This window comes from Oratosquilla oratoria, chromosome 42 (assembly GCF_046742065.1).
Source record: "Oratosquilla oratoria isolate Oo_2021 chromosome 42, ASM4674206v1, whole genome shotgun sequence".
Classification (NCBI taxonomy): Eukaryota; Metazoa; Arthropoda; class Malacostraca; order Stomatopoda; family Squillidae; genus Oratosquilla; species Oratosquilla oratoria.
The window spans coordinates 16,095,902-16,110,901 of record NC_134818.1 but is presented as its reverse complement, the minus strand read 5'-3'; the positions used below and the strand labels follow the sequence as shown (position 1 = coordinate 16,110,901).

General features: G+C 40.3%; 1 protein-coding gene across 2 annotated transcripts in view; it reads right to left on the bottom strand.

Annotated features, from left to right (window-relative positions):
- Positions 1-11,852, bottom strand: part of LOC143021324 (uncharacterized) — a 491,448-nt gene extending 479,596 nt beyond the window's left edge. For both annotated transcript variants that reach the window (XM_076178733.1, XM_076178734.1), the window contains exon 1: positions 10,613-11,852. In XM_076178733.1, the coding sequence (XP_076034848.1) occupies positions 10,613-10,832 (220 nt within the window). In that variant the 5' untranslated portion in view covers positions 10,833-11,852. The remainder of the gene's footprint in view (positions 1-10,612) is intronic.
- Between the last annotated feature and the right edge of the window lie 3,148 nt (positions 11,853-15,000).

The following is a 15,000-nucleotide window of genomic DNA, read 5'->3' as shown; positions in this document are numbered from 1 at the left end:
CCAACTCACATCTAATCCGCTTCCGGAACATTTTGAAAACACTAGGGGTGCATGATATTACAATTCGAGATCTATTTTAATTATATATATATATATATATATATATATATATATATATATATATATATGTGTGTGTGTGTGTGTGTGTGTGTGTGTGTGTGTGTGTGTGTGTGTGTGTATGTATATTGTACATATATGTATATATAATATATATATATATATATATATATATATGTTTCTTTTTCCAAGTGGTCTACTTTGCATATATATATATATATATATATATATATATATGAATATATACACACACACATTTATAATTACACTGCTTCTGACCCAGGGCGGTGGGCAGGGTGCAGGGATGACCCGTCATCCAGGAGGTGCTCAGATGAGAGGGAGGGTGGGAGGGGTGTGGAGTGTATTTAGGGATGAAATGGGTGGGAGTGTTTTTATGCCTTTCCCTTTTTGGCTACCTCCCTTGGAAGGGGGAAAAAGCCTTGGTATATGTATGTATGTATATACATATATATATATATATATATATATATATATATATACATATACACACATATACATATATACATATATATAAATATATATATACATGTATATATATATGTATATATATATATATATATTATATATATACATATATACTGTATATGCATGTATATATATGTACATATATCCTGTATATGCATGTATATATATATGTACATATATACTGTATATACATGTATTATGTACATATACACTGTATATACATTTACATATATATATATATATATATATGTATGTATATACAGTCGAACCTCGAAAGCCCGGACCCCGAATGCCCGGACCCTCGTATGACCGGTCGAAATGAACAAAGGGCGGACTTTTCAAGCAAAGTTCCCTATTTGTCCGGTAGGTGGCAGCGATGGCCGTACACGTGTACTCAAACCCGGCCCAGTCAAGCCGCCACCAGGGCTGCCGTTTCGTAGAATTTTGTACCAAAACGTAGTAAAATAGCGGCATGTGGCAACTGCACAAGGACATGAGGAAATTTTTTCTACATAGCGGGCTGTTAAAAACATTCAAAAACTCAAACTTTTGTTTAAAAATCATAGAACTAGTTATCAAATAATAAATGGTACATCAAAATATGACTTTTATTGGTAATTGTGTTACTTATAGAATATTATACCGAAAAGATACGTTTTTACGGTATAGAAAAAAATTCTACGCTAAAGTTTCAGCTTTCTTTTAGCACCAGGGCTGCCGTTTCATAGAATTTTGTACCAAAACGTAGTAAAATAGTGGCATGTGGCAACTGCACAAGGACATGAGGAATTTTTTTCTACATATAAGCTGGCTGTTCAGAACATTCAAAAACTCAAACTTTTGTTTAAAAATCATAGAACTTGTTATCAAATAATAAATGGTACATCAAAATATGACTTTTATTGGTAATTGTGTTACTTATAAAATATTATACCCCAAAAGATACGTTTTTACGGTGTAGAAAAAAATTCTACGCTAAAGTTTCAGCTTTCTTTTAGCGATAATAATATAAAAAATATATATATATCTTACTGAATATGTTAGGGCATGGGGGCCTTATATACATTCAAGAAAAAAAAAATAGAACCAACATTTTGTCAAAGTTTGACAAGTATATCTTGCTATGAAAGTCTGCACACGCCCGAGAAAAATGTATGCCCCGGTATGGCAACACTCCCATTCTACACAGCAGTGTAGAAAACGCGGCAACCCTGGCCACCACCACTGTCCCGCGTGCATACCTTCCGATATTTACAGTGTACGTAATAAAAAATACAGTACACTGTATGTACAGTACATTTACATGCCTGTTATTATTACAGAATTATTAGTATTATAGTATTATTATTACAGTATTGTTATTATTACAGTGTTAGAGTATTATTCTTATGTGTTTCTATCCCATATCATACATTACCTATACGTATACCGCTACGAAAATCTACGGGTGTTAGGCGACATTTTCGATGACCGGACTTTTGGCATGACCGGACCGCCCTTCCCCCCCAATTAGTCCGGGCTTTCGAGGTTCGACTGTATATATATCACGTGAAAACCACAGTTGAAGCAAAAAAGACTCAAAACAGGGAATCTATATATTTCTATTGCAAGCTCCAATCCTCTTCAGTAGATACAAAGCAGACAGAAGTAAGTGCTACTTAATTAGCACCCTTGATAAAAATGGGGAACAATGGGAGAAGGCCCTACCCTCAGGTCGCTTGGTATATGAGGTCAGGAGGCAAATGTCTTTTGACTAAACTTGTGATAAATCGTCCTGAAACTGAGACCCTGTCAGGATGAGGATTCGAATGTAGCTGATACATAACAAATGGTGTAATGGCTAATCATGGAGGGGATGAATTGAGTATAAAGTTCGTGTATATGTAACTCGTGCATACATACATAAGAAATTGTACTTAATCTTTATCCCTATTGATAGCTGAGTTGGTTAAATCACTGTCCATTTGTTATATGTCGGCTAGGTTCCAAATCTCAGCCTGACAGAGTCTCAGTATCCGAATATGCTTCCATCGAGCTACGTACTCCTGTTAGTCTCGATCGTTTTTGCAAGGAATTAGAATGGAAATCAGTTAATGTGGTTGATAAGATGAATATATATATATATATATATATATATATATATATATATATATATATATATATATATGTGTACATGTGTGTGTGTTTTTGTGCGTGTGAGCGCATACACGGTCTATATGTGTTGTGTTATTTGGCAAGTTGATTTGGAATTCCGTTTGAATGTAACTCTGGTAATTACAGTCACTGAGAGGTTTCCTTGAATTCCACGATCTAGAGGGCTAGAGGGAATTAATGCATATTATTATGTAATATCGTCAGTGCATCCTTACTGTGATCAGTCGTAATTCTATAACATATAGATGTAATACAACCGATGGATAATGAAGCCAATGGTATCTATTTTGTGCCTTCGTGTGTTTCTTGCCTACAGATTAAGCGTGACGCGATGTCCAATAACATTCAGGTCCTCAACTGTAACTCACGTCCAAATTTTGTCCCTGATGTATCAAAAGTATACAAATGTATTATTCATTGTGAAATCAGTGAAAGTTTGTTGACAATTTATTTTATTCTATGATAGCTATTGTATATATATATATATATATATATATATATATATATATATATATATATATATATATATATATATAATATTCAGTAATGAAAGACATATTTGTACAAATCTGATATGTAAGGGATGAGGTATGTGTGTTCTTTTCTTATCTTGGAGGTCTGTATGTGCATTTGCTGCCTGGGCTGTCGTTCACAGAAGTGATACTGAGCGACAGGTTTAATTGGCTGAATCCACAAACCTAACCCGGTACAATTCGTCTCAAAATGTAGTAATTCCACCTTTTATTAGAAAATAAATGTTACTATTACAGCATGATTTTTAACTTATCTATATGTTGTGGTGTAAGTACTCATACCAATAACAAAAACAGAAACCAACAAAAACACAAAACAAAAACACACAAACAAAAACACAAAAACAAAAGTAATAATAACAAGATGATGATGATGATGATGATGATGATGATGATGATGATGATGATGATGATGATGACGATGATGACGGTGATGATGATGATGATGATGATGATGATGATGATGATGATGATGATGATGATGATGATGATGATGATGATGACGATGATGATGATGATGATGATGATGATGATGATGATGATGATGACGATGATGATACTGATAATGATGATGATGATGATGACGATGATGATGATGATGACGATGATGACGATGATGATGACGATGATGATGACGATGACGATGACGATGATGATGATGACGATGACGATGATGATGACGACGATGACGACGACGACGACGACGATAATCTTTCATCTTGAAACTGCGCTACTTTCCCTGTCTCCAGAGGGGGGGATCCATCTCCATCGCTCGACTACGTGACATACGATCTTCGTGCAAAGCTTCAAGATTACTGATCAACAAAACCTATCGCCAACATGGTATATGTTACCGGTGACCTTTGCACTTCGACTTTCGAGTAATTACACCCGAGATTCAAATCCTGGTAAACGATAAAAAAATAGCAACATAAAAGAAATAAATAAAAAATGAATAAAAGATAAAAATGACTCCTACTCAGACGGATAAATCAAATTTCTTTGATCGCGTTAACTATCGTTCTATAAAATCCTTTCTAAAATGATTATTCCAAAAACTGTTAGCCATTTCTTTCCAAGTACCACGTGAACTAAACATTTCATATTGATACATGCACACATAGATACATACATGTATACAGTATATATATATATATATATGTACATATACACAAACATATATACAAATATACATATGTATACACATACATTCATACATACCTACATACACATAAATACACACTTACATATATGCATATATACATAAACATATACATACATACATACATGCATACATACAGACATAAATACACACACACATACATAAACACACATACATAAAGGGGTGATCATACTCAAATTAATTATGTGTGAATAAACCTAATCCATTGCAGAGAAAATCACCTAGTTTACTGTTTAAGTTTGGACATTTTCATCGTATTTTATTGAAAGATTCTTTAAATAATTTTGTCTACTGAAAGGGCTGCACAGTAGCCCAGTGGAAAACGGGTCGAACTCATGAGCAACTGGTCGTGAGTTCGATTCCCGGGACTCATTGTGTTAAAAAAAAAAAAAAAAAAAAAAAAAAAAAAACTCCAGGGCTTCCTTACCAGGCGTTTTTCAATTCCCGTTTGGTGGGAACGGAAAGGTGAACTTTTTCCTGATGACATTTTTTTCCTCCATAATAATTTAACTAAAATTTCTTTCTTACATTCTCTATAACTTCGTATGTTTGTCCAGTGCTTGTCGTTCTATTACAATTTAAGTATTTCTTTAGTTCTTCCAAGATCTGGAAGGACCTTACTGTGATAAAGCATATTCTAAGATAATCTTTTGGTTCATAACAAGGTCAAATACAGAAAAAATAGATGAATAATAAATGAAACAAAGAAACAAACAAACATTTGAAAAGCTGAATAGTAGAAAAAATCTATTACTACATTTTACTTCGGTGTTTATCTAAGTGAATTTTAAAACTTAGACACGTATTACACTTAATCGCTCCGCTTAGAAGCTTATTCCATTCATTGGAACATTAGAGGCGAAATTGTTTTTGCCTAATACTAGATTAAATCTACTTCCTAATGCTTTGTTCATTCAGAAAGCAGACGATATCCGTTAATCTACACAACGATATAAACAGATCTTTTTACGTTCCTGTGATAAATGAATCATACCATATAGTCTTACATCGAAATTTATATATTTATCCTGGCTAACCCTGGGCGATTTCACCCTCGTTTTAGGGTGACAGAGAGTTGAAGGCTTTCGCTGTGGAGAGGATTTACCAAACAAGATCCTTCTTTGTCAGCTGGAATAAACGAGAAAATCATAAAACGTAGTGATAGGGTTTGTCAATCTCGGCCGAGATGTGCTTCAACCTCTCTCTTCGGAAGTGATTTCTTTAATGAATGTGCTAAAGCTTTCGTTATTGGTTCTTCGATTCTAAACAGATTCTAAAATCTTAAAGGTTTATCTTATGGAGATACAGAGAGGCTTTCATAGTTGACATTTTCTAAGAAAAAAATAGAAATAATGTCCCTCGCTTCTAGTTCTTAACATTATAATAATTTCTAATACCACGACTAACCTCACTGCGTAATCGCATGAGTTCTCACGTGCAAGAAGAAACTTGCACATACTCATGGCTCTCCTCTCCTCACGTCCAGAAAGAGCGGACCCTTCGTTTTGGCTAAGGTGGCGGTGGCAAAGCTCGAGTGCATATTTCAGGACCGCTGAAAAGGGTCAAGTCAAGGCCACACGCGTCCCCACTGCATGGAAGCTGTAGCTGTTCAGCCGTCGTGTACAGGAGGTAAAAGAGCGCGCACACACACACACACACACACACACGTACAAATCAATTACACGTATGGATAGATATACAATACACGAACACGAACTTTAAATATCGACGAACATGCATATATGTATATACACATGTACAGAGAGACGCATACGCATATAGTAACATACACATGCACATAGCTTGCCCATCATTTGCACATACACACACACACACACACACACACACACACACACACACACACACACACACACATATGCCACCATAAACAAACGTACAAACAAAATCACACACGAAAACACACGAACACACATACACACGAAAACGCACACACGCGCGCACATACACACACACACACACACACACACACACACACACACACACACACACATGCTCCCACAAACAAACGTACAAACAAAACAGCACACGAAAACACACGAACACACATACACACGAACACGCACACACGAACACACGCGCGCACATCCACACACACAAATACACACATATACACACACAAACACACTTACACACACACACACACACACACACACACACACACACACACACACACACACACACACACACACACACACACACACACACACACAAACACACACACACAGTATCGTTGTATCGGCGACAACTATGTTAAAAATTTAAACATCAATTCTTCCTTTAATGCATATACAAACATGGCCCAAAAATATTCATAAGCTTATCTGCACCAAAATGGAAATATGCTGAAGAAAAGAAGATGGGACCTCACGAGCATAGATCATCCCCTATATATTATGATACGCTAACCACACGGAAGCCCAAGATTGGACCGCAGGGTTGAACTTTGACATTTAATGTAATCTCTATGTGCACCGTCATACACTATTTCATCCTACCCCACCTTTTACACTAATTCTTTCATTTTTCTTTCTTTCTTTCTATGCTCTCTTGTCTCTCTTTCCCGTCAATCCACCCTCCTTTTCCCTATTCCTTCTCCGCTCCCAGTCTTGTCTCCACAAATGTGATTTCCCCAACGTCAACTCAAAAACATTTAACTTCTCTCCACAAGCAAAGTCGTTGTCTTACTAACGGTAATGAACCTTGTGAACACCGACATGACGTCACGCCTTTGGCTCAGTGGACATATGTAATGAATAACGTGTTACAGAGACCCTTGTTCCTTGGCAAAATACTTGTTTTCTTTTCGTGTATTTTGCGCCATAGCGTTCGTAGAAACTTTCTAACAGGGTTGCAGCTCACTTAAGTCTATTTTTTCTTTCATCTTGTGTATTACTATAATGACATAAACATTTAACACTCTTAATCTAAATTAGTTTCCCTTGGTTGGATAGAATAATTTAGCGACCACTTATAACTTGCAGAAGTTTATCACATGGCAGCAAATAATGTTCACAAGAGTTAGAATGAATAAAACCCAAATACTAATCATTATCAACGTGAAAAATAAGAATTGTAAATCAACTATTCAATACAGTTAGATAAGAAAAATATTTAAAAGATTCGGGTAAACATTGTGTAGACTATCATTAATTCTTTCGTCGGCCTTGTGTTATCAATCTTTAATACCACTCTACAATTTCTTAACCATAATTTCCCTAAAGGCAATTTTCTTGTGAGACATTAATTCACAGGGGCCATGCCCAATAGATGTATTCTTCTTTCCTGTCTGTCTACCTCTCTGTCTGTCTGCATGCCCGCCTGTCTTTCTGTTGTTTCCCTGTCTCTCTCTCACCCCCTCCCTCTCTCCCTCCTTCGCTCCCTGCTCTCCCTCTTCCCCACCCTCTCTCTCTCTCTCTCTCTCTCTGTCTGTCTGTTTTTCTTTCCCTCTCTGTCTCTGTTTCTTTCTCTGTCTCTCTCTCTGTCTCTGTCTCTCCCTCTTTCTCTCTCTTTCTTTCTCTCTTTCCCTCTCTGTATTCCTCTCTCTCTGTCTGTTTTTCTCTCTCTCTCTCTTTCCCCTCTCTCTCCCTCTCTTTCTCCTCTCTCTCTCTCTTTCTCCCATCTCTCTCTCGTACACACACACACACACACACACACACACACACACACACACACACACACACACACACACACACACACACACACACTACCTTTGTCTGTGATTTCCTGAAACATTTGTATCCCGTCCCCTGCCCTTTTCCTATCCATTTGAACAGATCCCGTCTATCAGATGGCAATCACCCTCGCAAAAATCCCCTTCCTCATCACACCGTGCGAATCACCCTCTCATCACCAACAAACTCATTTGTATTTGTTTTGCATAACATCAAACGGTTCTACTGAACTGAACGGGTGACTGGCCTGAAGCGGTGAATAGACCGATATGGGGGTTGGGGTGGGGGTTGGTAATTCATCAAATCCTTTCACGGCCTTGGAAAACTTCATTCTAGTGAACGCCAGTAGATTTCGTTTTGCCAAGAAAGAATTTTAGCCTTTTGAGTTTCACCCTAAAGACATTATTCTGACCCCCCCAGACAATTTTATGGTTCTAAAAGGGAATGTCCAGACACAAATAGTTAAATCCTCATTGGCACAGAAATTATCGTATAAAATTGATAAATTCCTCTGGCGTTAATTAGAAAAAATTACTCATTGTTCAGCAATGTCTTTCTTCTGATCGTTCTTATAGCTTTTTTGCCCTGTTGGTTACCTTGACGAACAGGTTCAGACTTTATCTCTATTTCTCTCTCTCTCTCTCTCTGTATATATATATATATATATATATATATATATATATATATATATATATATGTGTGTGTGTGTGTGTGTGTGTGTGTGTGTGTGTGTGTGTGTGTGTGTGTGTGTGTGTGTAGCTATTGATATTTCTATCTCCGCCACGCAAACTCTCATTGACAAGTTTCTATATATGGCTATTACTGTGTCACGTCACTAAATTTGCTAGCCAAGCATTACTTTCTTGCAATCTTGGCTTGATCTATCTATCAACCTTATACGGCCCAGGGGTCGCTCTAAGCTAAACAAAATCGTCTGATTTTACCCAGACAAAATCTTTAACGGTGCTAAACTGGTTTAACTGGGAATGTAAAGGCGGATAACTTGATTACGCTCCTACTCATTTCCCTAATCGCCACTCAAGAAACGAATGTTAATCATGTAACTTTGGTGATCCCTCTTACTACTACATCTCCGTAAATCTCTCCATCAGCTCCCCTACGATTCCACCTCGTTGGCGAGGACAGAAACTCTGGTTATGGGTGAGGTCATACATCTACTCAATATATCGCGTATTAATATCGTCAGCATTATGGCGCCGTTTACATATGGTTGTTATGGTTAGTTCTATGGGATTCCTTCTTAAGGTGAGGGAATGAGGAAGGAGGGGGGCCATCTGACGATAGAATGCCAGTTTCGTTTGCATCTGGCGATACCTTATTTCTTTATCAAAACTAAAATCTAACTCTAATTCAGTCTAAGACCTTTACGTGTCATTCAGGTTGATCAAAAAACCAACAAATAAAGAAACCATCAGTTACGATACGATTGCTAAGCGATGAAGCGTTAGATGTCATTAGATGTTTGTGATTTGTATCTTCAAAACTGCGGACCCTCAAATTTTGTTGCAATTGCAAGAATGCTATTTTGCACACAAAAGGTCAGTTTTATTACAATGGACTTCTATTCTACGTAGGAATAGATTAAACACTCAACCACGAGAGATATATTTGCGTAGTTTTGATCAATACTGGGACAGGTTTGGTTGTTACCGATAAGACCATAGTATTGAGAGTTAACACAGCGGTAATGATGTTGTTAAATTGTTAATTAAGTTTTTTGTCATATGAAATATCCGTACTACGTATATGATAAAATTAATATCAGCTCATTATTCCTGTGGCTACATTACAGTATCATCAGTAAAATTTTATTCTTGATATCAGTAACCTTTATAATAAGTACCTGAATCTCAGTCAAACTGTAATAATGTTTGTTACTAAATATTCTCAACAAAAGCGAATTATTTATATCGGCATCAAAGCCTTAGTACCTAGACTTTTTACCAAGATTTATCGATAAATTACAAAGGTTATCAGAGACCTTGATCCTGTTACAAAGAGCTCTCGTAAGCTGTGACTAAAGACCTGGGTCAACAGGTACTCTGCAGTTACCGGCACTTATGCCTGGTACAGGGATTCAATGAGGGTGAGGTGTGTTATATTAGCGTTTGAATGTATTAATATCAATGTTATGTTTGGTCAGTTACTCCGTTACCGAACTCATTCACAGAGTAACTAGCCATATAGCTACGAAGTGGGTTTCTTTAAACTGAATAAAATCGTCTGACAGCAGTTAGAACAAATCATTATGCATAAATACATCTATCCTGTACACCAGTTATAAATAGGTCGTCTGATCAGTAGGAGCCAGGTCAGTAGAAACGCGACCTTGACCTACGTTTTCTGGTGACCAGGTCAGTAGGTCATCATGTTAATAGATAAGGCCCTTGTCAGCCGTCACTCGTTTCATTCAATAGCAAGGTCATCAGTTAGTAGATATTAACAGGCACGTAAGTAGACACGTAGATAGGACTGTAGGTACTTACCAACTAGAACCAGGTAGGCTGCCACAACCCAGTGTACAATAGGCAAAGGTTGCCTCACGTTGACCATGAACACGTCATCACGGGTACCATTCCCGAAAGTGCCATTGGTCAGGTTGGCCAGCACCTCCGGGGTGGGCACAGGTGTTGGTATCCGGGTAATCATACGGGAAATACCCGTTGGGGGCAGGAGGCGGGCAGGGGGGGACAAGCTTAGAGACATGGTGGTGGTGGTGGTGGTGGTGGTGGTAGTAGTGGGTGGTGGTGGTAATTGGTGGTAGAGTTTTGTTTTGTTTTCCTGTCAGAAGAAATTGGAAGGGGCTGTTTTTGTTGTTTTGTTGTTGTGGTGGTGGTGATGACAGGAACAGGAAAGTTACTAGCTACGCAGTTGTTCGAGCAGTTGAACGCGGTCGCGCTGAGGACCTAACTGTGAACGAGACTGACGGACTAAATGACTGACAGGTGGGTTAACCGACTGACTGAATGGTTGGTGGGAAGGTTGGTTGAGTGGACTGATGCCTGGATGGATTGACTAGTGGATGGATGGATAGACTAGGGAGGAATTGGGTCGTTGTTCTTTCGTTAATCACCAAATGAGTTCATCGCTTTGGTGAGAACAAGTTGTGGTTACTCTCCGTATCTTCACCTTGTTCTCTTCTCTGTCTCTCTGTCTCTCTTTCTCTCTCCCTCTCTTTTCCTTCTTGTGTGGTGTCGCACTTCGGAGGCCACTCAAGCACGACTTCTTCCACTTAATCAGGCGCGGATATCCTCCTCGAAAGGGTCAAGTGTCTGCAAGAGAGTGAGCCAGTTCACTATCAGATCAGCGCCGGACGCTTCGCCTCCTGTGGTCTTCAAACCAAGCAAAAAGGTCTCACCGAAGTACGGAAGTTCCTTCCTGGCGGCGCAGTCGTCGATCTCACAAGATCCCGCCAAAATACGGAAGTTCCTCCTGATGGCGCAGTCGTCGACCTCACCCTCCCCCCCGTGAACTGACGCCGAAGGCCTCTTTCACTACGCAGATGTCTACAGATAAAAAAGTCCGTGTTTGTAAAACCAAAAGAGAGGCAAGACTTGCGACTTCACTGCGCTTCCGGGGATCGCTCTCCTCCGTCAGGGTTGGGGTGGAGGAGGGAGGACAAAGAGGAGGAGGAGGAGGAGTAGGAGGAGGAGGGAGAACACCACACGCGCCGAGCACAATCTTCTTCCGAACTCTACGGGAGCACGCACCCGAGTCGCCTCGACCAAACAGGTGAGCGGAATGGCGAAGGCTGGCAGCACACCAGGAACAGTAGTAGTAAGAGGAGGAGGAGGAGGAGGAGGAGGAGGAGGAGGAGGAGGAGGAGGAGGGGGAGGAGGAGGAGGATGTGGTGGTGGTGGAGGAAGTGGAGGTAGAGAAGGGGGAGGAGATACGGCAGCGGGCTGCGAAGGAGGAGGAGGAGGAGGATGCGGAGGAAGAGGCAGGAGCGGACCAAAGCAGGAGGATGCTGGACTACCCGGCAGGAGAGGAGGAGGAGGAGGAGGAGGAGGAGGAGGAGTAGGAGGTGGAAGGAAAGAGGAGGGGGAAAGAAGAGGAGGAGGAGGAGAAGAAAGAGAAGGAAAGGGAAAAAAATAGGAAAAAGAATGGGAGAAGAAGAAGGATGTTGAAGGAGAATGGAAGAGGATAGACGAGTAAGAGAGGCTGGAGGATTAGCTAGAGAGTGGAGTACGAGAAAGAGAAAGAGGATGGAACAGGAGGATGGATAAAAACGGAAGAGGACAATGGGGACGAGGGTGATGAGGAGGACAACAGGGAGGATGAGTTTGTAGGAGCGAAGGTCAAAGAGCAAAAGAAAGGAGGAGACGATAGAAAAAAGAAAAGGGGAAGAAAAAGAAAAGGAGAAGAAATAGTAGCGAGAGGAAGGAACAAGGAGGAATTATAAGGAAGAGCAAAGACGGAGGAGGAAAGAAAGGAGGCGAACAAGAGAATCAGAAACAGGAAGAGGAGTAGAATTAGGAGTAGGAGGTGGAGGAGGAGGAGGAGGAGGTGGAGGAGGTGGAGGAGGTGGAGGAGGAGGAGGAGGAGGAGGAGGAGGAGGAGGAGGAGGAGGAGGAGGAGGAGGAGGAGGAGGAGGAGGAAGAGATGGTAGGCATGAGGAAAAGGTCGAAAAGGGGATGGCTAATAGAAGAAGGAAAGTAGAAATCGGGAGAGTGTGTATTTGGAATGCAAAAAAAAAAGAAAAGGAAAAAGAAAAGGAGGATTAGGAGCTGGAGTGGGGAGCAGGAATAATATTAAGAAAAAGAAAATGCAAGAGGAAGAACAGGAGGAAGAGGAAACGAGGATAGGAGAATAAAGAGGAGCAGGAGCAGGAGGAGGAGGAGGAGGAGGAGGAGGGCGAGGAGGAGGAAGAGGAGGAGGGGGAGGAGGAGGAGGAGGAGGAGGAACAATTAATGAGGAAAGTAAGAAAGAATAGGAGTATTGGGAGTATGAGTACGAGTAGGGGGAGGAGGAGTAGAGGGTGGTAGGAGCAAGGGGGAATAGGAATAGGAGTAAGGAGAGTACGAGGAGTAAGAGTAAGGGGAGTAGGTGGAGTAGAGGTAGAAGTAGAAGTAGAAATAATAGTAGGGGAGCAGGAGGAGTAGGGGTAGGAGTAGGGGGAGTAAGAATAGGAGTAGAGAGAGTAGGAGAAGCAAGAGAAACAGGAGTAGGGATAAGAGTAGAAGTAGGAGTATGGGAGTAAGATTAGGGGGAGTAGGAGTAAAAGGAGTAGAAGTAGGAGAAGTTGGAGGAGTTGAAGGAGCAGGGGTAGGAGAAGAAGTAGGAGTAGGGGGATTAGGAGGAGTGCGGGAGTAGAAGTAGGAGTATGGGGAGTAACAGTAGGAGTAGGAGTGTAGGAACAGGAGTAGAGGGAGTAAGAGTGTTAGGAAAAATAGGAGAGCTAGGGGGAGTAGGAGTAGAAGTAGGTGGAGGAGAGTTAAGAGCAGAAGAGTGTAAGAATAATTGTCGAGGAAATGAAATTCGGTGAGAACTGTTTAACTGATTGCACGATGTTGCTACTCCACGGAGGAACAGGGGCGAGGGGGGGGGAGCACGGGGAGGAGTGTTGTGAAGGCGCGAGGTGGGAGTGGAAAGGAGAAAAAGGAGGAGGAAGAAGTGGAAAGGAGAAAAAGGAGAAGGAAGAAGTGAAGGATTAGGAGGAGAAGGAGAAGGAGAAGAAGGAGATGGAGGAGAAGGAGGAGAAGGAGGAGAAGGAGGAGAAGGAGAAGAAGAGGAAGGAGGAGGAGAAGGAGAAGTAGGAGAAAGAGGAAAAAAAGAGGAGGAGGAGTAGGAGGAGGAGGGGAGGAGGAAGAGAATTAGGAAAAGGAGGAAAAAGAGAAGGTAGAGGAGGAATAACTGAGGAGGAACAGCCAAGGGTAAAAACGATTGAGAGGTATGTGATATATAATGATTAGAATTAAAGGAATAAATAGAGGGCAAAAAAGGAAAGAATCAAGCAAGATAGATAAAAGGGAAGAAAAGAATGAGAGAGAGAGAGAGAGAGAGAGAGAGAGAGAGAGAGAGAGAGAGAGAGAGAGAGAGAGAGAGAGAGAGAGAGAGAGAGAGAGAGAGAGAGAGAGATCAGTAAACTGAAGGGAAGTATGAAAGGGAGAGACGAAACACACAAGAGCACATATTGATAGCACAGACCTTACATTCCCTAGAAGTCTATCATCGTGCTCTTTTCTCACTGCCCCACTTCGCCCTCCATCGGCCCGAAGTCTGGTAGAACCATTCAGAGACAAGCCTTAGGCCTAAAATGTTCGCCCTGAGGTGACACAACGGCAGAGTCCAATGGCGAACGGGCAATGAAATACTCGGCCAAGGATTCTCATCTTTTTCTCAAATGTGCCTCATACTTATGGAGTACTGTTCTTGAACCTTCTCGAGGCTATTTTTCAATAGTGAATTATATAGTTATGCATCCACTAACTACGGTCAGTTTTGGGTTTGTGGCCCACAGGAGGTCGAGAACCACTGTACGAGATGTTAAGGTAAAAGCCGACAAGAGCCGACAAGAGCCAAATCTAAAACATATGAATCTGTTTTCCCTAAAAAAGCGTAGACTCAGAGGTGACTTGATACAGCTTAAAATTCTAAAGGAAATTGACAACATCAAAAGTGACAAAATTTTCACATTGAATGAGAATCATACAAGTAACAATGGTCTCAAACTGTCCGGAAATAGATTCAATTTGGAAGTAGGTAGAAACAACTTTGCCAACCGTGTAGTTAATGAATGGAATAAACTTCCTGCACAGGTAGTGCAATGTAGTTCAGTTCGAAGCTTTAAGAATCATTTAGATAAACACCTAAGCAAGATGCTGTGATGATTATAATTTTATATTATTTGTTTTTGTTTTCTTATCATTTGTCT